The following is a 20,589-nucleotide window of genomic DNA, read 5'->3' as shown; positions in this document are numbered from 1 at the left end:
AAATAATATAACTGGATACTAACATTTATAAGTAAAATTGATCCAGGGAATATCTGATTGCCTCTCGGGGATCTAGAAGGCATTTTTTCCCCTGCTGGAGTAAATTGGACCATGCTCTGCTGGTTTTTTTTTTTTTGCCTTCCTCTGGATCAACTGTGGGTATAGGATTGAGTATATAGAATTTGTTTTAGGATATTTGGTTTTTTTATTGGTTGATCTAGGTGGACTTTTTTCAACCAGACTAACTACGTATGTAACTATGCAACAACAGCAAGCTAAAATTTGGGATCCCACCATAGAAAAAGCTAAACACCTAAGATAATTTACACGTTTTTCCTCAACAGGTGTTAAAAAAAATCAATTGTTATCTGAATAAGAGAATATCCTTATCAAGCAGTGAAAATAAATTTCTGTGTAGAGTTTGGTACAGTTCTTCATTTACTTTGGAGAGTTCTGTGTGGAGACCAGCCATAAATACTGGTTCCAAATCTTTGTCCTTAAACATACAGAACATATGAACTCCATGATAACTTCTCTGGAATACATCTAGGGGGCCAGAACATGACTTCTATGCACTGTATAAATCCTACTGTATGTAGAAAGACCGAGGACAACTGCCAACAAACTAACACATGATCTCTCTAGACCATGGAGCTATGGAGGTAAGTGAAAGTGCAGTACATGATCGGACACACAAGCCTCAAGTGTTATTTATTAGGTGATAATACGCCTTAATTCAAGTCATGTATTTTTTAGGAAGAACAAACTCTCACGAGAAAAGGATCGTCAGAAAACAACTTCAATATCCCTTTTAAACAGAGCAAGGCAAGAAAAAGAATTTCAAATGGCGAATTATCAACCGTTTCATTTTTCTTCCACTATACTGCTTTCATTTGATACTTCTTATAAGTGCAAGTTCCAAGTACATCTTGTCCATTTGTTCCAACCTGTACTGTTATCCACAAAATAACTGATCAACAATACACCAGTAAACATATAAGTGAAATCTGAACTCACCTAAAGGTAGAACTCCGTATAGGACTAGAAGCTGCTTGACATCACTGAGGGATGGCATCGGCTCTATGTCAGCCTGGCGTAGGGTGGTACCCAAATAACTGTATTCAGCTGCAGAATATATACAAACAGCTGTAAACCTCAAACAAATGTGTTGGTACCCAAATCAAACAATGAAACTGAAGTTGTTGTTTGTCAAGCATAGGTTAGAAATTGTAAATAAAATAAATAACTATTGGAAGGTGTGGACAGGGCTGCTGTTAGAAATCGCGGGGCCCCATACAGACTACCTGGCAGGGCCCCCCCAAGAAAATATTAAAGATATATTTAGCTAAAATTACAACAAAATCACTATTAGCAGACACAAATATAACATAACTCGCATAATTCCTGCTAAATCTAAAAAAAAAAAAAAAACACGATGTTAAATAAAAAAGAAGATGAGATGAGAAAAATATACAGGCTGGGCAGTTGGAGCTCAGTGATCAGAGAGACGGAGAGAGAGAAACAAAGTTACAATTTACTAATAAACTCCTGAGCAGAGATAAGTGCTGGGAGGGGGGGCACACAAGGGAGGGGGATTAGTGAGGGACAACTGTCTCTTTCTCAACAGATAAAAGCTGATAGCAGAGAGAGGGACAAAGATCAGATTCAGGCGCTGGAGGAAGATTTCTGTATTTGTTGTCCATCACTAATCCCCCTCTCTGTGTGGGCCCCTCTGTGTGCTCGGGCCCCCTACAAGAGGACTGGTGGTCCCCCCCTATCAGTGGCCCTGGGTGTTGATGAATGTCACAGTCTCTTCTCATCCAATCACAGAATTCCTTGTATTAAGTGATAAGAATACAAGTCCTTTTCTGAATAGCTGGGTGAATAGAAAACGACCCACTGTAAAAACTGTACTACAGGCGGAGCATGAGTCTGAACGTTGGATGTTTGGTGTACTATACAAGCTGAATAAAAGTACATTTTCTGGAACGCAGCATCCACACATGGAACGGGCATCAATAGAGATAGCTAAGATTGTAAAAAAAAAATCTAATTATCCCCATAGTGCAGCTTTAAGTCAATATTAGGAGATTTAATGCTTTACCTATGAAATCTGACATCTTGACGGGCTTTGGTTTTATGAGAAGACCTTCTGTAACCAGCTCCTCATATAAGGAATCAATGGTCCTGTGTGACACACAAAAAGAATGCCATATTTATGATTTACTTAAAGTGTAAACTCTAACAAAAAGATTCTCCCCATTGGTCTGTTATCCTGTATATATCAGAAAGTGTTTTATTATTTCTGTTCGACAAGTGCAAAATAAAGTAGCTGCTCATCCTGCCAGAAATCTTATGAGCTGAATATTATTATTATAATACCGGATTTATATAGCACCAACAGTTTGCACAGCACTTTACAATATACAGGGAGGTAGTACAGTTACAATACAATAAAATACGGTCCTGCTCATAAGAGCTTACAATCTAATATGGTAGGCAAGTGATGCAAGAGGTTATAACTGGGGGGGGGGGGGGGGATAAGCTGTTGGAAGTGATAAAAGTTCAGTTAGGTGGGGTACACACTAGTAGAAAATCTGCCGAAAATTCCCGTCCGAGGTAAAATCGTACAATTTTCGGCTAGTGTGTACACAACTTTCAGCAGCCGATGCTCAATTTTTTTTGGACAAACACCAAATTTTTTATCGTCTGTCCCCAGCACGACCAATTTTCGCTTAATGTGTATACAGTACATCCGCGAAAAGTCGGATAGGAAAGACTGCACATGATCTGAAGTTGCTGACGACCCGGAAGTCTAGGTACAAACGTCCCAAAAAAAAAAAAAAATCGGACAAGAAATTTCGTAAACATTATGCACTGTCAACTAAAAATGGTTATGACTAGGGATGATCGAACGGTTCGGGTCGACCATCGGTTCGACCCGAACATTGGGTGTTCGAGGTTCGGCCGAATTTAGAACTTTTTGCCCAAAAAGTTTGGAATTCGGCAACCAGAACCGACCAAAATGCAATGGTTCAGGAAATGGGCTTTAAAAGCCCGTGATTGGACCAGAACCATTAGTAAAAGCCAATTGAGGGGGCAGGAGAATGCTAGGAATGTGATTGGAGTGACTAGGGGGTCCCTAGGCCAATCATTAGTGAATATGCCCCCCAGTATATAAGATAGCCCCCGCCAAATTCCTAGCATTGTAATACAGGACATGGAAGAGAGTAGAAGCAGTTCTGTTAATTTTAGTTTAAAAGTGTCATTTAGCATTTATTAGTGTGAGGAAAGGGATATCTAGTGTAGTTAGAGTGCTCTTTTACACTTTAGTTAGCTTCAAAAATGTAGTTTCTGTAGGGAAAGTGTGAAGTGTCAGGGTGACCGTAATGTATTGTAGGGTTAACTGACTGCTATGGCAGGGTGACCAAACCCTTCCATATCAGGGTGACCGTAATGTAGTGTAGGGTGAACTGACAGTGACTGCTATGGCAGGGTGAAAAAACCCTTCCATATCAGGGTGACCGTAATGTAGTGTAGGGTGAACTGACAGTGACTGCTATGGCAGGGTGACCAAACCCTTCCATATCAGGGTGACCGCTATAGAGAAAAGCTAGTTTCTCTCAAGTCACTTTCGCTGCAGTAATATGGCTTCGCCCCTGTCAGCTTGCTTTTTGGCTGCAGGCGTCTATAGTGATTTTTTGAGCACATGTTTGGAGTCAGGCATGACATCTGAACATGTGTATAGGGGGTATATATACACACCCATGTATGTATATATACACCTGCACATATATAGGTGTGAAAGGAGCAGAAAAAACTACTTGCGCTAATTAAATAATTAACACCAATATAGTTACGCTCCTATCACACCTATATATGTCTAAGTGTATAATACATATAAGTATGTGTGTATATATACCACTATACACAAGTTCAGATGTTTTTCCTGCCTCCAAAGAACCCAAAAAATGCCCAAAAAAACGCCTGCTATTAAACCGGCAAGGTGTGAAAAGCGAGAAGCCACTAACCTGTTCTATAAGTGACAAAATACAAACAATCTTTTTTTTATGGTTCTGGACATGCTACAGAGCTGAAACTTCATAGGTACACCTTTTAGACACCCCAGATACTAAATCCAAAGAATTTTTTTTTTTTTTTAATTTTTTATTTATTTATTTTTTTTCAATAATTGGCTCTCTATCAAAAATGACAATTTTTAAGAACTTTTTTTGTGTGATTAATAGTCCCTGGGGTATGACCTAGAACCCTAGGCACTTTTTAGGGGCATTTATTGGGTTTTAGGGCTTCAAAATGGTGTTTTTTGATTACCGAAGTTCGGGTCCCATTGATTTCAATGGGGTTCTGAAATCCGGGCCGAACTTTCGGGAAGTTCGGATGTTCTGGCCGAACCGAACTTTTGAAAAGTTCGATCATCCCCTAGTTATGACCGCTGAGCATGAGAGATAAAAATCGGAGGATATTTCGTCCGATTTTCGTCAAGTGTGTACGAGCCTTTAGTTGGAGACTTCCCAAAAGAGATGAGTTTTCAGGGATCGCCTAAAGGCAGCTAGAGTAGGAGATAGCCATACAGATTGAGGTAGTTTGTTCCAGAGGATGGGAGAGGCTCTGGAGAAGTCCTGGAGACAATCATGGGAGGAGGGGACAAAGGAGTTTAAGAGTAGGAGGTCTTGAGAGGAGCAGAGAAGATGGTTTGGGTGATATTTGGAGACAAGATGGTGATGTAGCTTGGAGCAGAGTTGTGAATGGCTTTGTATGCTGTTGTTAGTGTTTTGAATTTAATTCACTGGGCATCTGGAAGCCAGTGAAAAGATTGATAACTTCCTGTATAGTTAGCATTGTTCTCTGCTATCTCCATGAGCTACAAAACATCTCCCCATGTTGGAGAACAGAGGGAAGAGTTATGCAGTCCTAACACACTCCTGGATTGATTTACTAAAACTGAAGATTGCAAAATATGGTGCAGCTCTGCACAAAAACGAATCAGCTTCCATGTTTTATTTGTAGCACTGCCCCCGCAGCAGCTGCTGGTAACTGGTTCTCCTACTCCTGCACAGCCAGGCAACACACATTCTCTGCTTGCATCCAGATACAAGAAGTCAGTCCCTAGGCTTTGTTTTTATGTTTTTCTAGGGGTAACAATTTGGATGGGTGAAGGAATGCCCAATCTGAATGAAGAACAACAACAGGGGACAACTTCCTTTCTCAGTAGAAAAGAACCTGGACTGCTTTTGTTCCTGTATATACAAGCATAGTCCTTAGTGGATTAAGGCGAAAAAGTCCATTACAGACTAGGAGCTCTTAGCCCACCTTGCAAATAGAAGAAAACCTGAGACAAACTGCATGCAGGAGTGTATCTTCTGCTTGTGTAGATCTGCTCTCAGTTTTACTGCTTGCAGGGACTGCCAGCCCTCCTGGCTGCTCTGAAGATCTCCCAGGGCAAGGTCATAAAAGGGTTAAGCGTTGCCATATCCTTTTAGAAAGCTTGTTACATGAGGCTATCTCTCCCCATGAATGTCCCTGGGTGTGCTGATGTACTCGCTCTGTCCTCCTTGCTCAGACTGCTTTTCAGGCAAGATTCCATGTCAAACTGCTCTGCTGAATGGATCCCCCTGAGCCAGCTCGAGCTCAGCCTGGAGTTGGGGTATTCCCTAGACCTAAGAGACCCCTCCTAGGCCACCAACAGTCTCCTCAGCAATCTATCTTCCACCCAACTCCCCCTGCTGGCATGACTCATCCATATTGCCAGGCCCCCTGCCTGAGGATTAGCCAGATTCCCCCAAGTAAGCAGATCAACCCTCCTGGCCTCCGCCCACTAACTTCTAGAAATTTCTCCAAACTTCTAGAATCAGGTGGAGGCACCAGAGGCCTGCCTGTATGAGTCATCCAGTCTGAACTGCAATAAACCCTTACCCAGATTCCAGACTCACACATACGATGAGCCACATCAATTTACCTGCACTTCACTACTAACACACTAGAGGGTGCTACATATTGTCAAAGCTTAACTGAATAAGCTAAAGTAAGAAGGTGAATGGCTACCATGCACAGCTGCACCAGATTTTGCAGTTTTAGCAAATCAAACCCTTTATATTCTAGAGCGATAACACTGCTAAATAAGGTTTTCACTTTAGGACAGAAAGTGAGTTAATGAAAGGATTACCAGGTAAATATAATTAAAAAGGTGTGGAAAAAAAGACAGTACAGCCACCAATTCTAAGGAGCAGCAGGCTGCAAAACTATCAGTTTTGTTTTTGGTTTTATATATGTTTTAAAGCTACCACAGACATAACACTACCAGCTAGAGATGACAGTTATTTTTTGTACAGAACTGCAGTCTAACAAACAGTGATCTTGCTTAGGGCTTGTGAATAGGGATGATCGAACGGTTCGGGTCGACCATCGGTTCGGCCCGAACATTGGGTGTTCGAGGTTTGGCCGAATTTAGAACTTTTTGCCCAAAAAGTTCGGAATTCGGCAACCAGAACCGACCAAAATGCAATGCTTCAGGAAATGGGCTTTAAAAGCCCGTGATTGGACCAGAACCATTAGCAAAAGCCAATTGAGGGGGCAGGAGAATGCTAGGAATGTGATTGGAGTGACTAGGGGATCCCTAGACCAATCATTAGTGAATATGCCCCCCAGTATATAAGATCGCCCCCGCCATATTCCTAGCATTGTTATACTGGACATGGAAGAGAGTGGAAGCAGTTCTGTTAATTTTACTTTAAAAGTGTCATTTAGCTATTTATTAGTGTGAGGAAAGGGATATCTAGTGTAGTTAGAGTGCTCCTTTACACTTAAGTTAGCTTAAAAAATTTAGTTTCTGTAGGGAAAGTGTTAAGTGTAAAGGGACCGTAGTGTAGTGTAGGGTTAACTGGCAGTGACTGCTATGGCAGGGTGACAAAACCCTTCCATAGCAGGGTGACCGCTATAGAGAAATGATCATTTCTCTGAATTGCTTCGAAACTGGAATATGGCTTCTCACCAGCCAAGCATTTTTTATGCTGCAGGGGCTGCCACTGCCAGTGCTTTTTTGAGGACATGTTTGATGTCAGACATGACATCTGAACATGTGTATAGGGGGTATATATACACATATATGTCTGTATATATACCCCTAGACATATAAAAAAATGCCCAGGTGTGTTTTTGCTGGCATTTTTTGGGGGGTTTTGGAGGCAGGCAAAACATCTGAACTTGTGTATAGTGGTGTATATACACACATCCATATATTTATATACACACCTAGACATATATAGGTGTGATAGTAGCAGAAATATATGCTTGCGCTAATGAAATCATTTACAGTAATATATTTCTGCTACTATCACACCTATATATGGCTAGGTGTCTATATACATATAATTATGTGTGTATATATACCACTATACACAAGTTCAGATGTTTTGCCTGCCTCAAATGAACCCAAAAAAATGCCAAAAAAACGCTAGCGTCAAAAAAAAAAAAATGCCCAGGTGTGTTTTTGCTGGCATTTTTTGGGGGGTTTTGGAGGCAGGCAAAACATCTGAACTTGTGTATAGTGGTGTATATACACACATCCATATATTTATATACACACCTAGACATATATAGGTGTGATAGTAGCAGAAATATATGCTTGCGCTAATGAAATCATTTACAGTAATATATTTCTGCTACTATCACACCTATATATGGCTAGGTGTCTATATACATATAATTATGTGTGTATATATATATACGACTATACACAAGTTCAGATGTTTTGCCTGCCTCAAAAGAACCCAAAAAAATGCCAAAAAAACGCTAGCGTCAAAAAAAAAAATGCCCAGGTGTGTTTTTGCTGGCATTTTTTGGGGGGTTTTGGAGGCAGGCAAAACATCTGAACTTGTGCACAGTACCACTATACACAAGTTCAGATGTTTTTCCTGACTGCAAAGAACCCAAAAAAAATGCCTGCTTAGAAACCGGCAAGGTGTGAAAACCGAGGAGAGAAGCTAACCCCCTGAGCTGAAAGTTTTCTAATACAAACAATCCTTTTTTTTCTGGTTCTGGACATGCTACAGAGCTGAAACTTCACAGGTACACCTTTTAGACCCCCCAGACACAAAATCACACAAAAAAAGTTCTTAAAAATTGTCATTTTTGATAAAAAAGCCAATTATTGAAAAAATTAAAAAAAAAAAAGAGATTTTTTGATTTTTACTTTGGATTTCAGATCTGGGGGGTCTAAAAAGTGTACATGTGAAGTTTCAGCTCTGTAGCATGTCCAGAACCATAAAAAAAAAGATTGTTTGTATTAGAAAACTTTCAGCACAGGAGTATGGCTTCGCTGCTGTAACACCTTGCCGGTTTAATAGAAGGCATTTTTTTGGGTTCTTTGCAGTCAGGAAAAACATCTGAACTTGTGTATAGTGGTACTGTGCACAAGTTCTGATGTTTTGCCTGCCTCCAGAAACCCCCAAAAAATGCCAGCAAAAACACACCTGGGCATTTTTTTTTTTTGACGCTAGCGTTTTTCTTGGCATTTTTTGGGGTTCTTTTGAGGCAGGCAAAACATCTGAACTTGTGTATAGTGGTGTATATACACACATACATATATTTATATACACACCTAGACATATATAGGTGTGATAGTAGCAGAAATATATGCTTGCGCTAATGAAATCATTTACAGTAATATATTTCTGCTACTATCACACCTATACATGGCTAGGTGTCATACATATAATTATGTGTGTATATATACCACTATACACAAGTTCAGATGTTTTGCCTGTCTCAAAAGAACCCAAAAAAATGCCAAAAAAAACGCTAGCGTCAAAAAAAAAAAAATGCCCAGGTGTGTTTTTGCTGGCATTTTTTGGGGGTTTTTGGAGGCAGGCAAAACATCAGAACTTGTGCACAGTACCACTATACACAAGTTCAGATGTTTTTCCTGACTGCAAAGAACCCAAAAAAATGCCTTCTATTAAACCGGCAAGGTGTTACAGCAGCGAAGCCATACTCCTGTGCTGAAAGTTTTCTAATACAAACGATCCTTTTTTTTATGGTTCTGGACATGCTACAGAGCTGAAACTTCAGCTTTTTTTTTTTTCAATAATTGGCTTTTTTATCAAAAATGACAATTTTTAAGAACTTTTTTTTGTGTGATTAATAGTTAATGGGGCATGACCCAGAACCCTAGGCACTTTTTAGGGGCATTTATTGGGTTTTAGGGCTTAAAAATTGTGTTTTTTGATTCCAGAAGTTCGGGTCCCATTGATTTCAATGGGGTTCTGGAATCCGAACCGAACTTTCCTGAAATTCGGGTGTTCTGGTCGAACCAAACTTTTCAAAAGTTCGATCATCCCTACTTGTGAACACAGCCTTTTGTACATATTACAGCTGCTATTTTCTCCATACAAGTAAAAAAAAAATGCAAAAAACAGCATAACACAGATCGGAAGGATGGCATACACATATTTGAAGTACCTGTGAAGGAAATCAGACGGATTTCAGATGAATCTTAAAGTAGAGTTCCACCCAAAGGTGGAACTTCTGCTTATATGCTTCCTCCCCCCTGGTGCCATATTTGACACCTTTCACAAGGGAGGGTCAAACGGGTGCCCGTTTTTGACAGGTACCCTTCCCCAATTCCGGGAGACAGCGCCGCGGCGCTGTCCCCCTGCGTTGTCCCTCGGAAGTTCGGCCTCCCTCCGTCTTCCTCCATCACCGGGCAAATTACAAAGCTCAGTGCCCTTTGCGCATGCGCAGTAGGGAGCCTGCTTGGGTTCTCTACTGCCGGGTTCCCTTACCCTGCAGGGTGGCGGCAGCACCTGAGAGCCGATACAAAAATCAGCTTCGGGTGCTGACATCACAGGAACCCTGGACAGGAAAGTTCTAATATTTAAAAGTCTGCAGTTTTTGTAGCTACTGACTTTTCATTTTTTTTCATGGGGGGGGGGGGGCGGAACTCCTCTTTAAGTCTCCCTAAAACATGCTGAATTTGTCCATCTACAGAAGCCCTTAGTGATATTAACAAAATATTTGATATTGCTAGTTTCTTCAGACCCCTATACAATGTCTTTGGTTAACTTAGAGTTTGCTTGGATTTTTAAATGTACAAATCTTGCTGTGGCTTGATAGATTCACCACCTGGTACCTGCACTCTATAAGCTGACCTACTGACCCATATAGAGATAAGGATAAGGCACAGGTCATAGAGCACCCATAATAACTTTTTCAATAATAGAGCACCCCTGAGATGCTACATGGCTAAACAAACAAAAAAGTAAAAGCAGATGCCCCACTGCAACATTACAACATTTAAAAAAATTAGCAAACTGCATTATACAATTTGGTAAATAAGGCTAGCGCCCTATGACATCCTTAGAAACAATTAGAAATGTATCATAAAAAAAAATGGGCACCTACCTGTCTGGAGTTAGATCTTTTTCCTTCTTCTTCTTTCTTTTACCGCTTTTCTTCCCTTTCTTCTTTTTCTGTTATTAGAATATATTTTAAGTTAAGGTATTCAAAATGAACAAACAGGCATGTGAACGTTGCTGTTCAAGATGTACATAAAGATGCTGTTACATAGACTATTACACTATACTGTGAAAAGTACTGAGACGCCGGCCTTTACACGCACGTGAACTTTAATGGCATCCCAGTCTTAGTCATAGGGTTCAATATTGAGTTGGCTTTGCAGCTATAACAGCTTCAACTTTTCTGGGAAGGTTGTCCACAAGGTTTAGGAGTGTGTATATGGGAATGTTTGACCATTCTTCCAGAACAGGGGCGGACTGACCATTCGGGCATTTCGGTCACTGCCCGAGGGCCCGCGGTCAGGGGGGGCCCGGCAGAGCTGTCTTTCTGCATGGGCATGCTGGGAAGTTGTCCAGGGGGCCCCACGCAGGGTAGCAATTTTCCCCATCTGATCCCTCAGGACGCTGCAGTAGCAACTTTAGTGTGTGCTAGACTGGTTGCTAGGCTGGCCAGCCGCCTAGCATCTAGCAACCAGTGACGTGCGAGGAGAGGACCCAGAATGCAGAGCGAGGAGGATCTTCCTCGTTCTGCTCTGTGCCTAATATGGAATGTGTGGCTCCACCCACCTCCCTCCCTTCCTCTTCACTGTGCGGCCGAGAGAAACTGCCTGACTGCCATCAGGAGACCTCAGAGCAGGACCGAGGCAAACTGCTGCATGAGGTGATATAATCTGTCATTCTATATCTTGCTTATACGTCTCTCTAAGGTAAATGTGGCTGTGTTCCAAAATGCATGTAGCAAAACGATTGTATTTTATCTAAAGACAAACATCTTCCCTCTGAGATAAGAAGGGACATGTTTACATCTACTTACTATGACTGTTCTATCACACGTGCACAGCCTTATCATTCCCCATCCCCACAGCAAATGTCAGAGATGGCACTGTTCAGTGTTCACAAAAAACTACACTGTGTATGGCTAGAATAAGATTTCTATATTTCTAAAATATTCATATACAACAATGTGACAAAAGTTCTTCAACTACTTTGCTTTTTTTTTTCCCAAAAACTACTTTGCTTTCTAACAGACACTTCGTTTTTTACCTAGAGGGCAAGAAGTGTATTTTCAGTGAACCATATACAGTACAGTATGTTGAATTATTTTTGTAATGTTTCATTTTTAATGTGACCTTCACAATTTGATATGCTTGCATTTCCACAATTGTGCCAATGTATTAATTGCAGAGATTTGTAGATGAGCCACTAGATCTATCTCTCCCCCTCCCTCCTTCCTTCCCACCCCCCCTCTCTCTCTCTCTCTCTCTCCTTCCTTCTTTCTTTCCACCCCCCTCTCTCTCTCTCCTTCCCTCTTTCTTTCCACCCCCCCCTCTCTCTCTCTCTCTCTCTCTCTCCTTCCCTCTTTCTTCCCAGCCCTCCTTCTCTCTCTTTCTCTCCTTCCCTCTTTCTCTCATTCTTTCCACCCCTCCTTCTTTCTCTCTCTCCTTCCCTCTTTCTTTCCACCCCCCCTCTCTCTCTCTCTCTCTCCTTCCCTCTTTCTTTCTCTCATTCCCTTTTTTTTTCTCTCCTTCCCTCTTTCTCTCTTTCTTTCCACCCCTCCTTCTCTCTCTCTCTCTCCTTCCCTCTTTCTTTCCACCCCTCCTTCTCTCTCTCTCCTTCCCTCTTTCTTTCCACCCCTCCTTCTCTCTCTCCTTCCCCCTTTCTTTCCACCCCCTCCTTTTCTCTCTCCCCTGTCCCTCTTTCTTTCCACCCACTCTCTCTCTCTATCCTTCCCTCTTTCTTTCCACCCCCTCTTTCTCTCTCTCTCTCTCTCTCTCCCCTGTCCCTCTTTCTTTCCACCCCTCCTTCTCTCTCTCTCGTTCCCTCTTTCTTTCCACCCCTCCTTCTCTCTCTCTCCTTCCCTCTTTCTTTCCACCCCTCCTTCTCTCTCTCCTTCCCTCTTTCTTTCCACCCCCTCCTTTTCTCTCTCCCACGTCCCTCTTTATTTCCACCCCCCTCTCTCTCCTTCCCTCTTTCTTTCCACCCCCTCCTTCTCTCTCTCTCTCTCTCCCCTGTCCCTCTTTCTTTCCACCCCTCCTTCTCTCTCTCTCTCGTTCCCTCTTTCTTTCCACCCCCCCTTCTCTCTCTCTCCTTCCCTCTTTCTTTCCACCCCTCCTCTCTCTCTCTCCCCCCTCCCCCTTTCTTTCCACCCCTCTTTCTCTCCTTCCCTCTTTCTTTCTACCCCCTCCTTCTCTCTCTCTCTCTCCTTCCCTCTTTCTCTCTCTCTCTCTCTCTTCTTCAAATTGCACAACATAAAATCCTAACACTAGATTCAAGAGCTGTGCCTAATGCCTATATTGTTCTCTCCCTCCATCCCTCTTTCTTCATCTCTTTTTTTTCTCTTGCCCTCCATCCCTCTTTCTTTGTATCTCCCTCCATCCCTCTTCCTTCATCCCTTTTTTTTTCTCGTTCTCTCTCTCCATTCTTTTTTTATTTTTCTCTTCCTCCATCCCTTTTTCTTTCTTTCTCTCTCTCTCTCACCCTCCATCTCACACAGTAAGGACTTGATTACATTTGCAGATTGGAGTCGGTAAAACCCCATAGTTGAGCCCTGTTTTTACCACCCCCAACCGCACCCCCCTTTAACTGCAGTGGCCAGGGGTGTACACATGCCACAGCAGGAATTATTCGCCCTGTCACACTTAACAGGTGTAGCACCTGCAAAGTGTGACCCATTATAGTGAGTGGGGCTGCTCTGCAAGCGCTCTGCAACCTTGTGCAGTACAGTGAAAGAGAGGGTAAAGGAGGTGGTGAGGAGGAGTTTTATCACCTCCACACCAACTGCTTTACCTCTTTGGATCCAACGCTAGCATGCAGAAACTGCATGCATTGCACACAGTTGCAGGGCCTTTGCAGAGTGGCCCCATTCACTTGATTAGGTCACACTTGGCAGGCGCTACACCTGTGTGACAGTGTGTATAATCCCTGCTGCGACTGCAACATATGTACACTCCTGGCCACTGAAGTTAAAGAGGGTGTGGTGGGGGAGTTAAAATAGGGATCAAATATGGGGTTTTACTGCCCCCAAACTGCAAATGTTGTGTATACCTCTGGCCAGTGGGTGAATTTAGGGGAATGGCAAGTGGGCAGGCCCTAGGGAAAGTCGGCGGTCAGGCCCAGGGGGCAGGCCTAAAGCTGTGTAAGGGCCCTCAAAATGTCTGAAGGCTGGCCTGATCACACAGTTTAGTGTGTGTCTATAATTACCAGCCAGGCTGAATGAGTGTTCCTTCTTGCCCAGTGCCACTCATGGCCACAGTGGAAAGAATGTCCCTTACATTGGAGGTCAGTGGGAAGAATGCTCCTTACATTGGTGGTCAGTGGGAAGAATGGCCCTTAGATTGGTGGTCAGTGGGAAGAATGGCCCTTACATTGGTGGTCAGCGGGAAGAATGCTCCTTACATTGGTGGACAGTAGGAAGAATGTTCCTTATATTGGTGGTCAGTGAGAGGAATGCTCCTTATATTGGTGGTCAGTGAGAAGAATGCTCCTTACATTGGTGGTCAGTGGGAAGAATGCTCCTTACATTGGTGGTCAGTGGGAAGAATGCTCCTTACATTGGTGGTCAGCGGGAAGAATGCTCCTTACATTGGTGGACAGTAGGAAGAATGTTCCTTATATTGGTGGTCAGTGAGAGGAATGCTCCTTATATTGGTGGTCAGTGAGAAGAATGCTCCTTACATTGGTGGTCAGTGGGAAGAATGGCTCTTAGATTGGTGGTCAGTGGGAAGAATGGCCCTTACATTGGTGGTCAGCGGGAAGAATGCTCCTTACATTGGTGGACAGTAGGAAGAATGTTCCTTATATTGGTGGTCAGTGAGAGGAATGCTCCTTATATTGGTGGTCAGTGAGAAGAATGCTCCTTACATTGGTGGTCAGTGGGAAGAATGCTCCTTACATTGGTGGTCAGTGGGAAGAATGCTCCTTACATTGGTGGTCAGCGGGAAGAATGCTCCTTACATTGGTGGACAGTAGGAAGAATGTTCCTTATATTGGTGGTCAGTGAGAGGAATGCTCCTTATATTGGTGGTCAGTGAGAAGAATGCTCCTTACATTGGTGGTCAGTGGGAAGAATGGCCCTTAGATTGGTGGTCAGTGGGAAGAATGGCCCTTACATTGGTGGTCAGCGGGAAGAATGCTCCTTACATTGGTGGACAGTAGGAAGAATGTTCCTTATATTGGTGGTCAGTGGGAAGAATGCTCCTTACATTGGTGGTCAGTGGAAAGAATGTTCCTTCCATTGAGGGTCAGTGGGAAGAATGTCCCTTACATTGGTGGTCAGTGGTAAGAATGTCCCTTACATTGGTGGTCAGTGGTAAGAATGTCCCCTACATTGGTGGTCAGTGGGAAGAATGCCCCTTACATTGGTGGTCAGTGAGAAGAATGCTCCTTACATTGGTGGTCAGTGGTAAGAATATTCCTTACAATGGTGGTCGATGGGAGGAATGGCCCCCTTACATTGGTGGTCAGTGGAAATTATATAAAATAAATAAAAATTGTTAAAAAAGACTGTAAAGAACATTCAGGTAGGGTGTTATGTAGGACGAGCACGCGCATGAAAACAATAATGGCGGCACATATGTATGGTATCGTCAGGAACGTCGGAGTGAGAGCAATTCTAGGGCCATAATTTTGTAACATGCTGGTCAGCGCTTTTTATTTTTTTTGTATCTTTTTTTATTAAACTGTTCAGCTAAGAACACATTTGTTACACCTGTTATATTGTGTTAATTCATGAAAACCTTATTTTTGGAAATGTACCATTGTTGCACTTTTTTAATGTAAGTTTATTTTTCTTTTTTTCTATAATAAACATTTATTTGAACATAGTGTAGAGAAATTCTGTGACGAACAAATGTAATGTGGGCAGTGCAAGATGTAGGCGGGGTTTGTGTGGGTGTGGCTTGAGTGTGGGCAGGGACACAGGGGGCCCATGATCTCTTATTGCCCGGGGGCCCCATGAGTTGTCAGTCCGCCCCTGTTCCAGAAGCGCAATTGTGAGGTCAGGCACTGCTGTTGGACAAGAAGGCCTGGCTCGCAGTCTCCGCTCGAATTCATGCCAAAGGTGTTCTGTCAGGTTGAGGTCAGGACTCTGTGCCAGTCAGTCAAGTTTCTCCACCCCAAAGTCGCTCATCCATGGTTTTATGGACCTTGCTTGGTGCACTATTCCAAATCGTTTGGTGGAGGGGGATTATGGTGTGGGGTTGTTTTTCAGGGGTTGGGCTTGGCCCCTTAGTTCCAGTGAAGGGAAGGGAGAAGGAAGAGAACTCTTAAGTGGTCAGCATACCAAGACATTTTGGACACTTCATGCTCCCAACTTTGTGGGAACAGTTTGGCAGACATGTGCAATTTGTTTCGTTACAAATAATTTTTCGGATGAAATTCGGCATATTCGTTCATTCGGGAGCATCGGAATGAACAAAAGACTCTTTGATGAATGAGTATGAAAACGAATTGTCAGAAAGATCGAAAATTCGAAAGAATGAAAATCCGAACAAATAAAATATGAAAATCTAAAAGAACAAAAAACGATTCAAACTACAAGTTTACCAAGTTGATTAAATTCGGATAATTTATTATTTTTTTTTTAGTATTTTTGTTTTTTCCGACTATTCATTATCACTGAATATAAAGAAATAAAGAATGCATTCATATTTCTTTTGGATATATTTGGATTCATTTGATTTCCGGATGGGCAGTGTTAGTGATGTCATGTGTTATCTTGTAACGCTCCTGCGTTTTTGTTATAGGCTGGATTTGCAGCTGCAAAATCTCCACTCAGTAGTCATGTAGAGATGTGTTGAATACCAGATCCAACTCTCCAGGACTCATCACCGTGGGCCTGTCAGCTTCAACATACAGATATATACACACTCAATGAGATGTTCCTGGAGTGATAGGATGTATATGATAGTATGAAGGTGATGTGCTGAAGGGACAGGTGTGAACAGTGACAAGGATGGTAAGCACTTGATAGGTTTGTACAGGAGAGTTCAAGATGGTATTTAGGAATGCAGATAGGTTAGTATTGAGTATGCTAACAGGTGGTGAGGACAGCAGATGACAAATACAGGATAGACTAACCCAGTGCAAGGATAGATAGTAGTAGACAGGAGAGCTAGCAATCTATGCAGCAGTGCAGATGATAGATGGTAGTAGACAGGAGAGCTAGCAATCTATGCAGCAGTGCAGATGATAGATGGTAGTAGTCTCAAGAGCTAGCAATCTATGTAACAGTGCAGATGATAGGATAGTATGGATAGGTAGTAACAGTCCTTAATGCAATAGTAGTAGTGTAAGTTATGGAGGTTTCCCCTGCGGGGTACTTATCACTATAGTATAGTAGTAGAAGGGTCCGGTGATGAGGAAGTGATCCAGTAGCGAGATACAGGGATCAGTAGCGAGGTTCGGGTCTGAGGAAGTGATCCTGGTAGCGAGATACAGGGATCTGTAGCGAGGTTCCACAGCGAGACACGCTTGTAAGCATAGATGCAAGGCAGGTTGAACCAACATGTGAGTGAGAACGCCGGCGGTTGAAATAGCCGCTCTGCGGCGCTCAGTGATGACAGCATCGGTCTTAAAGGTGTATGCGCACCTACCAGAAGAGAATGGTGGGACGCATACACGGAATGGAAAGTGGAATAAGGGTACCAGAGGTACCAGAACATTACAGTACCCCCCCTTAAGGCCGGCTCCGGAAGGCTTCTAGAATTGGTTTTTCCGGGTATTTCGAGTGAAAATTGCGAATCAGTCTAGGGGCATGTATATCAGAGGTATACAGCCAGGTGTCGTCTTGGGGCCCATAGTTCTTCCATCGTACTAGATATTGGAGTCTTCTTCTGTGGATACGAGAATCCAGAATCTCCTTTATCTCATATTCTTCTCCGCCTTCAACTTGTACAGGAGGTGGAGGTGGGATGGTAGGCCTTATTCCTTGGTTAGGAACATGTGGCTTCAATAGCGACACATGGAAGATGGGATGGATCTTGAGATCTGCCGGTAAGGTGAGCTGTACTGCAGCTTTTCCAATTAGTTTCCTGATTGGGAAGGGTCCCAAGAATAAAGGCCCAAGCTTTTTGCTAGGGATCTTTAATCTTAAATTTTTTGTTGATAGCCAAACGAGGTCCCCAATAACATACTGAGGAGAAGGTCTTCTACGAAGGTCGTAGTACCTTTTTTGTTGACTATGAGCGTGTGATATGGTAGTATTGAGTAAACCCAAAGAGTCTTTTATTTGGGTAAGGTAATCCGAGGCTACTGGGTTACTCGATGGCAGGATGCGTGGTGGAAGAAGAGTGGGATGAAACCCATAGTTCAAGTAGAACGGACTTTGCTTCGTAGTACTGTGGGTTGCGTTGTTGTAAGCAAATTCCGCTAGAGGAAGGAGATCCACCCAATCATCCTGCAGGTATGATGTGTAGCAGCGTAGATATTGCTCAATGCACTGGTTGACTCTTTCAGTCTGTCCGTTGGTCTGAGGATGGTAGGGAGAAGTGAGCTTTCGCTCAATGCGTAAAATTTGACAAAGTGCTTGCCAAAATTTAGAGATAAATTGTGAACCACGGTCGGACAAAAGAGTCTTTGGAATTCCATGCAACTTGAACACATGTTTCATCAGTAATTCCGCTGTTTGTTTGGATGAAGGTAGTCTACGGATAGCGATGAAATGTGCCATCTTTGTCAAGTGGTCCACTGACACTAGGATGGTATTAAATCCTTTGGAAGGTGGTAGTTCTACTATGAAATCTAAGGACACAACTTCCCATGGAACCTGGGGTATTGGTAGACTACAAAGTAGTCCAGATGGTTTTGTAGTGTCAATTTTGGACCTTGCACAGATGTCACATGAAGAAACAAATTTTTGTACAGACGTCTTCATATCAGGCCACCAAAACTGCCTGGTGAGCAAATTAAAGGTTTTCGTCATACCCATATGTCCTGCCATGGGTACATCATGCGATAACTCCAAGATCTTGGTGCGCATAGTAGGGGGTATGTAAAGTTTGTCATTGTAATAGAGGAAGCCTTCTGCATCAGTACTTAGTTGTGGTGGAGGTGAATCCATTCCTATACTGTGCAAAATCTCTTCCTTCAAGGATCGGACAACACCAATAATGCGTTCATAGGGTATTATGGGAATGGAAGGGATTTCGGCGCAGTTATCTTTGGTTAGTCGTGATAGCGCATGCGCTTTTTTATTTTTGTCTGCAGGCGTATAGGTCACTAAGAAATTAAATCTTAAAAAGAATAATGACCATCGTACCTGCCGGTGGGAAAGAGTCTTGTTAGTCTGGAGATATTAAAGGTTTTTATGATCTGTATATATGAGTATTGGTAACTGGGTACCTTCGAGCAGATGTCGTCAATTCTCCAGTGGCAATTTTATGGCAAGCAACTCCTTTTCACCCACTGGGTAATTCACCTCTGGGCTGCTTAGTGATTTTGAAAAGAAAGCAACTGGGTGGAGTGATGAAGTGTTTGTTGGTCGTTGGGAGAGAACTGCTCCTACTGCCATATTTGACGCATCTACCTCTAGAATATATTGGAGGGATGGGTCTGGATGGCGTAGTATGGGAGCAGAAGTGAAGCTTGATTTTAACAAGCAAAAAGCTTGATTTGCTTCTTCTGACCATTTGAATGGTTTTTTTTATACTTGTCAGTTGTGTGAGAGGTCTCACAATGGCAGAAAAGTTCTTGATGAACTTCCTATAGAAGTTCGAGAATCCTAGGAATCGCTGTAGGGCCTTACGAGTTGTTGGTATAGGCCAGTCTAGAATACAGGATATCTTATTCATATCCATCTTAATTCCAGTTTTGGATATGAAGTATCCTAGAAATAATATTTATTCTTTATGAAATAGGCATTTTTTTAATTTCACGTATAGACTGTGTGAGAGCAGTCTGGACAACACAAGTCTTACATGTTTTATGTGTTCAGGCATAGATCGAGAATAGATAAGTATATTGTCTAGGTATACTACAACACAGACATCAAGTAAGTCTCTAAAGATGTCGTTTATGAATCTTTGGAAAGCTGCGGGAGCATTACATAGCCCGAATGGCATCACAAGGTATTCGAATAGTCCGTATCTGGTTCTGAATGCTGTTTTCCACTCATCCCCGTCACGGATTCGGATTAGGTTGTATGCCCCTTTCAGGTCTAATTTGGTGAAATAAGTAGCCCCACGCACTTGTTCAATAAGTTCAGGGATAAGCGGCAAAGGATAGCGATCCTTTATTGTAATCGTGTTTAATTGCCTATAATCGATAATAGGCCTGAGACTGGAATCCTTATTGCGGACAAAGAAAAGTACTGCAGCAGTGGAAGAAGTAGAGGGTCTAATGAACCCTTTTGTCAAATTCTCATCCAAGTATTCCTTGAGGTGAGAAAGTTCATCCTGTGAAAGGGGATAAACATGACCGAAAAGCAATTTGCTGTTAGGGAGTAGATCGATAGTGCAATCGTAATCCCTATGGGGAGGCAACACTTGAGCATTTTTCTCAAGGAACACTTCGGACAGATCCTGATAGCATAGTGGTGCAATTTCATCTGACACCACAGACAGAATCTTCCCATAAGATGGGAGGTTACACGTATTCTCACAATAGTGAGAAGGGAAAACCAAAGTCCGTTTTTTCCAATCTATGATTGGTTGGTGTGTGTGTAACCAGGGAAGTCCCGAAATAATAGGAAAATGGGGTGAGGATAGTATATCAAAAGTGATGGTCTCCACATGTGACTCGTTGGTAGTGGCAAGGAGTGCCTGTGTCTGGTTGGTGATTGGACCAGAAGACAGTGGAATACCATTAATGAAACTAACAGAAACAGGCTTAGATTTTGAAATAATAGTATTTTATTTAAGGTAACAAAGCGTGTATCAATATAGTTTCCACAAGATCCAGTGTCGACCATAGCCTTGGTGGTGATCCTAGTTTGGTCCCACTGTAATATTAAATGAACAAAAAGATAGGGGTTAGAAAAGGAAGTCGTTAATCCTTCCAGCAAGACATGTGAACACCCACCCTCTTTTTTGCGAACAAGGGGACAGGTGCTTATCAAATG

At 42.5% G+C, this 20,589-nt stretch overlaps 1 protein-coding gene across 1 annotated transcript in view; it reads right to left on the bottom strand.

Annotated features, from left to right (window-relative positions):
* DRC11 (dynein regulatory complex subunit 11) overlaps positions 1-20,589 on the bottom strand; it is a 315,369-nt gene that overhangs the window by 35,806 nt on the left and 258,974 nt on the right. Inside the window, exons 12-14 of the mRNA XM_082262397.1 lie at positions 10,420-10,487; positions 2,105-2,187; positions 1,018-1,125 (exon numbers count right to left, since the gene is read on the bottom strand). Of these exons, the coding sequence (XP_082118523.1) occupies positions 1,018-1,125; positions 2,105-2,187; positions 10,420-10,487 (259 nt within the window). The remainder of the gene's footprint in view (positions 1-1,017; positions 1,126-2,104; positions 2,188-10,419; positions 10,488-20,589) is intronic.

Source organism: Pelophylax lessonae (genome assembly GCF_965119305.1).
Source record: "Pelophylax lessonae genome assembly, chromosome: 6".
Lineage (NCBI taxonomy): Eukaryota > Metazoa > Chordata > Amphibia > Anura > Ranidae > Pelophylax > Pelophylax lessonae.
The sequence above is the reverse complement of the archived record's forward strand: the minus strand, read 5'-3'. Positions and strand labels throughout refer to the sequence as shown.